Raw genomic sequence first — 9,749 nt, forward strand, 5'->3', positions numbered from 1 at the left:
CAACTCTCCATTGTCCCCCATCTCCTTCCCCCTGAACAACAAGGTTTTGTGGGATCAAGCTGGCATCCTATGCTCTTATTCCCCTTCCCAAATTTCACCTTTCTAATGCATGAAACCGGGAACGGTCCAAAGACGGTTATTCCCAAGAGTTTGGTCAAGTTTGATCTCCAACTCAATGTATATCAGCTTGGGCTTAGATCCTGACAACAGTTGTACACTCCTTTAATCACTTCTGGGAATAGCACATCGTTTTTACACACAAGCACCTAGCACATGCGTTTACAAGACGAGACACAGGCAGGAAAAAAACCTCAACGCTAACAGCATAATTGGAAATTCAGTCCCGTGATCTCAGTTCACTGCTAAATCAGGCATCCCTAATGTCAATATCCATTTCAGCACAATTCAGTTATAAGATTTTTATTAATTAAACTTCTCCTAGTAGATTGGCCTGAGCTTCTGATAGAAAAGGATCCTATATAGTAGCTGACTGGAAAAATCTTTAGCATTGTCAGATTACCAGGTTCATTTATGCACCAGTTGAAGGACTCTTGCCTATTACCCTTGCCAGAAGACTGCTCTTTGCCTACAATAACATCTGTTTTGCCTGCAAATTATTTGCTGTTTCCAATGCTCTGACAGCCTGGGTAGCTAGAAAGGGGGCAGCACAGCAAACCTAATGGGAGCTCACTGCGCAGAACTGTGTTCAGGGTCCTGCTGTCTGCTGCTTCCAGGCGTTTCACGCATCAGAGAAGCGGAGCTCTCTGTACTTCCTATGCTCATACAATCCTGGCAGCTAAGCTCATCTTCAACAGCCTGTCGACAGGCAGTAATTCATAACACCATGGACAGCACGCACGCTCTCCTTTTAACTGCCGCTGTTTGCTTTCTCTGTCAAGGTGAGTGATCCTTAATTTGTTTATTCTTTGTTGGTGAAGGGGGGTTTGAAAAGGTGAACAGGAGATGGCTTTGGTGTAAATCATTTTTAAGAAGTGCTGAAGTGCTCCAATCTAAAGGATAAATGCACAGCTCTTTTTGTTACATAGTTTGTTGTTGTTTTGGGTTTTTTTTAATTTCTCCTTGTAAAGTAGTCAAGTAGCCCCAATTCAAGATGCCAAACAGGACACACAAAGCCATTTTAACATTAAGAAGAGAAATCACCTTACATGTAAAGGCTTGGTTTTACATATTGTAGAGAAGATCACAAGAAAGTGACTATATTAAATGGCTTTAAATACATGCTGCAAACAGTGCACCTTCTCTCTGCAGATATGGAAAGCACCAAAACACTTAAATTTAAGAAAAAAACATTAATGCACTTCTCTAGGTACAGTGAATGCTAGATTTAATTAGAGTACTGGTGACATGTAAAAAGGCTGCCAATTTCGTATTGACTATAGTAAAATCTAGCTTTAAAATTATTTACCTAAAATATTTGGGAGTACTTATTCCAGGAAATCTTGATCTGAGAGATATGAGATATCAATAAATAATAAAGGCAATGCTAACAGTTAAAAAGTGTGAAAGAAATGTGTTCATTTTTTAGTTAGCAAGTTGACTTGATTGATTTCACTAATATGAAAATAAAATCGCCCTCCAAGTGAACAAGAGAAGAGGGGAAAAAAAGGGGGTGGGAAGCACTTTTAGCTGAATACAGTTTCACATGAGGGGGACCCTCTTGTCTTAGGGAGAGGGGAGCTCTTACAAAGATCGGGAAGTAAGACCCGCTTTGTGAAACACTACAGACCAGTCACCTGCAGATCCCTCTGCCTCCCATCCCTTTCTCTACTGAAAAACAACTCTGGCAACGCACATGTCCTTGCAAATATCTGTAGATTCATATTCGTGTTTCAAAGGAACTGTAGAGTACGTTCAACAGACTTCAGTTCTGTGCCTTTGCCAAATTCACAGTGCTATCCATAAATGACAAAACAGGCCTTTTTTTGTTTTTCAGTTGGAGTGCTTGAGGACATGTCATCCAGAAGAGAGTTTAAGAGAGAGTCCCCTAAAAATAAAAGGCCATTGGCTTTTAAATAGTGTCGAGCTGTCAGGAGGGTTATTGCCTAGCTAGCTCCTAGAATAAAAAGGTAGTGTGAAATAGAGGCTCTCGCACCTCATCCCCAACAGTTGAAAGACCTTGTTTAAGAATTTCAGTTTGCAGCTTTTCTGTTGGCCACAGGGCACCATGAACAGCAAAATGTGCAATAGGAATATATTATGAATAGAAATTACTTAGACTAATGAATGGGTAATTAACACATTTTTTTAAATGTGCTGAAAAGTCTTTGAATATAATGGTTAATCAATTTTTAATCCTTTTTTTCATACTTTAACGAGCAGGCTGTTATCATCACTATAGTCACGCACCTGTGACTCAGGCTAGAAAGCAGAGTCCTCATTTCCAGGTTATCCTCCTATTGCAAAACGCTCTGACAGCTTACAAGCGTCCTGGTCTGTTGGGCTACGCTTTCCCCTTCCTCTGCTCCACACCCCTGCAGCTTCAGCAGGTCTAGGGGACTAGGCCTGTGAGGGGAAAGTGCTTTTGCACCTCCGGTTCTTCAGTAACTCGCTGAAACTATTTTTTAACCCCTTTGCAGAGATGTATGTGAGAAAAACTCTGTCATAGCATTGCCTTTCATTGCTTTTCTTCTCCCAGCCTAAGCGAATGCCAATCATGACACACTACTACCCACTTAGGCGAGGCTTGGCCTTTCCCCACGCCTCACACGGACGCTAAGCAGTTAATACACAGCAGGACAGCTACCAAAAGCGGCACTGCCCCCACTCCGGCCGAGCCTCCCCCCACGGGGGGCTGCTGCCTCGGAGGCTGCGCCTGCCCCGCGGCCCCTCACCCCGCCGTGCCCTCCGCAGGCTGCGGCGGCTCCGAGGCCGAGCACCGGCTCTACTCGGCCCTCTTCGAGAGCTACAACCAGTTCGTCCGTCCCGTCAAGAACGTCTCGGACCCCGTCATCATCCAGTTCGAGGTGTCCATGTCCCAGCTGGTGAAGGTGGTGAGTACCCGCCCCGCCGGGGCGCCCGCGGGCGACGGGAGGGCCGACGCCGCCCCCAACACACCTCTCTTTTCCAGGATGAAGTCAACCAGATAATGGAAACCAACTTGTGGCTGAAGCACGTAAGTAGGGCTCGCTGACAGCCCAGACGGCACCCACTCACCTCCTCGCCAGCGCGGGAGGTGCTTCCCACTCCGCGCAGGGGGACCCCGGCCCTCACGGCCGGCGCTAAGGGCGGGAAGAGCCGTCCGCCCAGCGAGGCGTCTGCGGGCTCCCGGGAGCACCGGGCTCGCCAGGCCCCCCTCCCTCGGGGCAACGCCGCAACCTAGGGAGGCATCGCGGGCACAGCCGAGGCCCCCACCGGCGCCCGGGGTTGGCAGCAACGGCCGCCCCCGGCAGCGATCGCCTCAGCGCCGCGCTCCGGCGGCAACGCCGCCGCGTCGCTCTCAGCGCCGCGCTGCTGCCCCCTAGCGGCGTGCGGCGGCCGCGGAGCGCCGAGGGCCGCCTCCCGCCGGGCGCTGAGGGCCGCGGGGCGCTGAGGGCCGCCTCCCGCCGCGGGCGCCGACGTCAACACCGCGCGGCAAATGCTGCCTTACGCGCCCCCGCCGCACGCTCGGGTTGCCCCCGGCCGGCGGGGACGGCAGGGCTTGGGCCGGGCGCCGGCCCTCCCCCCTCCTCAACTGCCCGGCCAAGACAACGCCGCCGTGGCCACCGACCCCTCCACCTTTGTGTCTGACGGACTCTGGGTGCTGCAGCATTGAAACAGGGGCCTGGCCCGGCGCGCAGCTGTTAAACGCAGGTTGTGAGGCGTCAGCTGCAGCCCTCACCCTCCTGCACTCCACGGAGCCCCTAAATACGGTATTTTTGCTCTGAAGACTCCCAGACACGCTGCCTTGGCAGACACCGATGCAGAGGAAGCACCTCAGCACGGAGGTCCCCCACAGCATCGCTTGGTGCTGTTCAGCTTCCCAAAAGTGAGAACAAACTAAAAATGTTGACTTCACTTGAAGGGGTCTTTATGGGTTAAAAATGCAGTTACTCACTGTTGCAGTCAGCTTGATAACCAATTTAATTCCCAGCTTCAGCTTACTATTCAGCTTTGTTAAACTGGGGTTTTAGGAGCCCTAATGAACAGGACTGTTACTGAGCAATGACACCCTGCAGCTCCTTCTAACCCCTCTACCAGGGTCCTTCACTCAGTGCTCACACCTAGCACCAGAGCCTCCTATGAACTTGTTTTCACCATCTCACAGATACCTGGCTTTTTGAGACCTAAGTCATTATTCAAGTCCTGCACTCTCTGGCAAGAGACTGTCTTATTCTTTCACCTTGTTTCCACTACTGAGTGGACATTCCTGGGACACAGTGTCACACCTGTCCAAGTCACATCTAGACCAAGAGACCGACCCACAGTCACCATATGAACAAACACCAGACATATATGTTTGTTAAGGAAACATCTAATCATTGTAGTATCCGAAATAAAACCATCCTAGAAGTGATATGACAGCACTTGGTTTGAGTCTAGTCCATCGAATTTCTATTTCTTCACAAACCTAAAATAGACTCATTTCTTCCATAATTAGATCTGGAATGATTACAAGCTTCGGTGGAATCCAGCGGACTACGGAGGTGCTGAATTCATCCGCGTACCATCTGGCCAGATCTGGAAGCCAGATATTGTTTTATATAACAAGTAAGACTCTTGCCTATTTATCTTCTTAATTCAGGAAGAAGTGGGGTGATGTTACTAGTTTAAAAAAAAAAAAAAAAAATCAGGAGCAGCTTCACTGAACGAACTGAAAAAGCCTGCTTTTGAACAAACCTGTGTCCCAGCCCTCCCTACTGCTGTACTCACCCCCATGCCATCTACATCAGCATCACTGGGCAGGAGCCAGCTCCTAACCTGGAGCTGCAAGTGGGCACACCAACGTGTACTTTGCTTTTCCCCTTCACAAGCCCCCACTTTTACTATTATTTTTATCACTGTCTACAAGGGAGGTGGCAACAAATTCCCTTAGAGAGTTCTTGTCTGTGAGTCAGACCTTTAACTGAAAAAGCCTGCAAATTCTAGCTCTTTAGCTGTTCAACTCAATTTGACAGCTTTACAATAACAGTGTTGACATATAAAAGCCACAGGTAAAGTTTACTTTGCGTTATCAGTTTCTGAGACTGTGAGGAGCCAAACCATAACTAAATGGATCCCTCTGCTATGTCGGGAAGCAGTTCTCAGAGAACTGGACTTAGCTACACAGATCCAAAACAGGTCCATGGAACAACAGTGATGATGCTCCTTTTCTAACTGTGGCCTTTAAATTATCTTTTTAGTTTTACTTTTTCATATCAACAACTGAAATTGTCGCATGGATCATATAAGATCCATGTGATCAGGATAGCAATGTGGGACTTAAAAAAATCCGCACCAAATACACTCCTTATGCAAAGATGCACCCCAACCCCAATCCCTCTTTCCATAGTTACTGCCTGCGCTGGCTGCAGAAGAGGTGGAAATAGCAGTACTACAGGTATCCTCTTATCAGCCCTTGGGTTCTGATGTGCTTGATCTGGAACAGAATAGAATAAAATAGTTCAGTTGGAAGGGACCTAAGATGATCATCTAGTCGGACTGCCATTTGCAATCTCCTATTTGCTGTTTTGAATATTGATTGTCCTGAGCCATGTTATTATAAGGGAGAATATTTCCTTTCAAACCCTCCATGGTAAATTCGTACAGCTGTTTTAGTTTAACTACGCAAATTTATGATGGCCACTGACTTAGTCCTGCACATGCAAGTCAGCTCCCTGTCAACAGGTAATTGCTGACTTTTCCAAAACAGATTAAAGAGTTAATGTATATGATCTGAATGTATGAAACTACCTGGAGTAGTTGCATTCTAATTTTTGTTATTTTTATTTGCCTTACAGTGCAGTTGGGGATTTCCAGGTTGATGACAAGACAAAGGCCCTATTAAAATACACGGGTGATGTGACCTGGATACCTCCGGCTATATTTAAAAGCTCATGTAAAATAGATGTAACCTACTTCCCATTTGACTATCAGAACTGCACCATGAAGTTTGGTTCCTGGTCTTATGATAAAGCCAAAATTGACTTAGTTTTAATTGGCTCTACAATGAACCTGAAAGATTACTGGGAGAGCGGAGAATGGGCTATTATTAAAGCTCCTGGGTACAAACATGACATCAAATACAACTGCTGTGAAGAGATATATCCAGACATCACCTATTCTCTTTACATTAGGCGTTTACCTTTATTTTACACTATCAATATGATTATTCCATGTCTGCTGATTTCTTTTCTGACAGTGTTGGTTTTCTATTTGCCTTCAGACTGTGGTGAGAAGGTGACACTCTGCATATCAGTCCTTCTATCTTTAACAGTGTTCCTTCTTGTTATCACAGAAACCATACCTTCTACTTCTCTGGTAATTCCACTTATTGGGGAATACCTCCTTTTCACCATGATATTTGTAACTCTATCTATTGTCATTACAGTATTTGTACTTAACGTGCACTACAGAACACCCAAGACACACACAATGCCTGTGTGGGTGAGAACCATTTTCTTGAACTTACTTCCCAGGATCATGTTTATGACAAGGCCTGCCAATGATGAAGAGAATAATCAGAAGCCAAAACCATTTGTCACTTCTGAGTTCTCAAACTTAAATTGCTTCAACAGTTCTGAAACCAAATGCTGCAAAGAGGGCTTTGTATGTCAAGATATGGCATGCAGCTGCTGTCAGTATCAACGAATGAAGCTCTCGGATTTCAGTGGCAATCTCACAAGAAGTTCAAGCTCCGAGTCTGTAGATCCTCTGTTTTCATTTTCAGTTCTGTCACCAGAGATGAGAGATGCTATTGAAAATGTTAAATACATTGCAGAAAATATGAAAATGCAGAATGAAGCAAAAGAGGTAAGAATATATTTTACTATTACTCAAACAGCAGACACCATTTGCCATTAGTGTGTTTTGTAAGAAAAAGATATCTCAAAAAAAACCCCAAAAGGACAACACTGACCATTATTTTATACAAATAAATTACCCCAGCTCTATTACAAATATGTGCAATTTTGAATGTAGGTAATTTTGGGGAGCAGTTCTGTTGTACAACATTCTCTTTATTGACAACACGTATACTGAGTGAAGCATGTTAAGGTAACCACTGCTAGGGAAACATACTTGAGTATCCATCCTGCAAGATTTGGAGTGAGGATTTTCCAAGTTATAATCTTAATAGTGGAATTTGTTGACTCTATGGCCTTTAGAAAGTTATATTCTCCCTCCCACAGCTTACCGTCAATAACAATGTAAGAATGAGTGTCCTTCACAGTGATGATGTAGCTTATTCTGCTGCTGAAAAGTGCTGTAGCTAAATGAGACAACTGCTGCAAGATGGGGACCATCATCTTTCATAAAACTGCATCTTGAGGCAATAAAAAAAGATTTAAAGTTTCCTTTTTATCAAGTTCCTCAAACATACTAAGAGCAGTAGCCACATCACCACAATCATCAATGAATTTAAATCCTCTGCTGTATGGCACTTAAAGTTCGAGTGAAGTTATTTTGTTCACGCTGAAACCAGAACTTTATTTAGAATTACTTGGTATAGAAAATATGGGGCTGGTTTGTTGGGGATTTTTTGTCTGACTTAACAAACAAGTTCTAAGCTGAAAAGCACAAAATTTCAAAACCAGATGTATTCCTAATTTATTGGCCTTCCTGAAGAAAAATGAAGAAAAAATTTATAATCTCAGGAGTAACCAAAATGATCACCTAATGTAGTTACTGTTAATATATATCATAAGTAATACTTCAGTGTCATTCTTGTTATAATGCCCACTATGAAAAAAAATCAGAAAAATCTGTTTTTTAGAAACTTGGTTCCCTCTCTATATGGAAGGTAAGGAGATTAATTTCACATCTTGCATGAGAAAATCAAATTTCAGTACTACATAAGAAATGCACCAAATAATTATATACCAATTACCCTTTGTCTTCTTACATATTGCCTAAAGACCAGTAGAAGCAGCCTGTTTCAGTGAAGTTTTCTGGACAAACCTTACCTAAGAATGTAAAGTTTTCACTTTCATTTTTGGCATACAGAAGAGAAGTTGTATCTCATGAAGTCCACTGTCTTGGTGAACAACTTTTTGTATTTGAAGTAGCAGCTTTGGCTTTGCCACAAATAGCATATTCAAATGAAGCTTCTTCAAGACGAATTCATTCGTCAATGAAAACAGAGATATACAAGTTGTGCATATATGAAAGACATCTACATATGGAAAAAATCTGTGCTTCCTATGTAAAATGGTACTAATTGCTAATGCAAGTTATTCATCTAATAAACATGCTTACTTGCTATTCAATTTTTTTTTTTTTTTTTTCAGATTCAGGATGACTGGAAATATGTTGCCATGGTAATCGATCGTATTTTTCTGTGGGTTTTCATCCTGGTATGTATTCTAGGAACAGCAGGGTTGTTTTTACAACCTTTGATGGCTGGAGATGAAACGTAAAGATTAAACAGTATGTTGTAAAATCAAATAAAACTTTTGCCAACCAACTCTGCTCCCCCACCCCAAAAGACCTGATGTCTCTTCTATATGTAGTAGAATAAGGATCTCTCTCAGCCTCAACTTTGCTTGACCAAGAAAGCTTTGTTAAAAATGTGAAAAATGTAGAAAAAAACCTTTATGACAGCTAATCTTAAAGTAATAAAGTAGTATGAGCTACATTTGACAGCTATTTTTTGCAATTACTGGAAACGATGTAGGTAGTACCTTAAATTTTATAGGAATGGTTTAAGAAGGGGTTGATAAAGAGACTGAAAAGTTACATGAATATGCGGAAAGTCAAGACAGGTTTAATACTTTGGGCTACTAGACTTGTTTCCATGAGTCTAGTGCCAAGTCTCTTCAGACCATGACAGGATCTTCTGGGAATAAGTTCATACTGAGTTCAATGAATGCCCTCATGAGGACAAAACAGGTTAGGAAGCATACATGGCAAATTGCTAAATGCAGACATTGCCACCTGGTGTATAAACTGACTCCAGCAGTGGGAAGAAAGGACCACGGGCAGGTTTATGACAAAAGGAAAACAAACAGGTAAATAATAGATGATGGTAATAAAGCAGCCATAATGTGAACTCTGTGCATCCCCATATTTCAATCTATGAGAAGACTGCCAGTCAAAACAAGCTATTCAAACCTAATAATGTTTAAAACTGTGTACAAGTAAAACACCCACTAAGATGCACTCTGCAGGTTATGCAAAGGATCAAAATACTTTTATAGGATAGTTCGGATACAGAAGCATCCTGTTAGAATGAAGTGTTTTATGACAAGAGAAGGCAAGTGGATACAAAATAGTCCTGTAAAGTATGCTAAAATAGCTTCTTAGGTGTACTTGTTTTTTAAAAAAATCAGTGACTGCAGATAATTTAAAAGCATGAATAAACAGCAACAAAATACTGTAATGAGAAAATATTTTGTAAAAATATGAACTGTTCTCTCTGTACGAAACTTTTGGAAATACAGTGTATCAAGTGATGTAACATTTGTGAAAATAAAGAGAAGCTGTTGAAAACTGTGTCTTTGTTCCATTTATTTTGACCTAGTGACAAAAGCCTAGATAAGTAGCATTAGCTACAGTTCAACACATTCAGAAACAAGTTACAGAAGTAAAAGTCTATCCTTCTGAGTCCATTAACA

At 42.9% G+C, this 9,749-nt stretch overlaps 1 protein-coding gene across 1 annotated transcript; it reads left to right on the plus strand.

Moving 5' to 3' along the window:
* The first annotated feature begins 801 nt into the window (after positions 1-801).
* CHRNA3 (cholinergic receptor nicotinic alpha 3 subunit) lies at positions 802-9,627 on the plus strand. The gene is made up of 6 exons (XM_074837426.1): positions 802-899; positions 2,872-3,011; positions 3,089-3,133; positions 4,598-4,707; positions 5,937-6,948; positions 8,424-9,627. The coding sequence occupies exons 1-6, from the start codon at positions 845-847 to the stop codon at positions 8,550-8,552; spliced, it is 1,491 nt and encodes a 496-aa protein (XP_074693527.1). The 5' UTR covers positions 802-844; the 3' UTR covers positions 8,553-9,627.
* The last annotated feature ends 122 nt before the right edge of the window (positions 9,628-9,749 follow it).

This window comes from Strix aluco, chromosome 12, assembly GCF_031877795.1.
Source record: "Strix aluco isolate bStrAlu1 chromosome 12, bStrAlu1.hap1, whole genome shotgun sequence".
Classification (NCBI taxonomy): domain Eukaryota; kingdom Metazoa; phylum Chordata; class Aves; order Strigiformes; family Strigidae; genus Strix; species Strix aluco.

Coding starts and splice junctions, on each gene's coding strand:
- CHRNA3 (XM_074837426.1), top strand. CDS start 845: ATGGACAGCACGCACGCTCTCCTTTTAACTGCCGCTGTTTGCTTTCTC. Junction 4,708..5,936: donor GATATTGTTTTATATAACAA/GTAAGACTCTTG, acceptor TTTGCCTTACAG/TGCAGTTGGGGATTTCCAGG. Junction 6,949..8,423: donor TGCAGAATGAAGCAAAAGAG/GTAAGAATATAT, acceptor TTTTTTTTTCAG/ATTCAGGATGACTGGAAATA.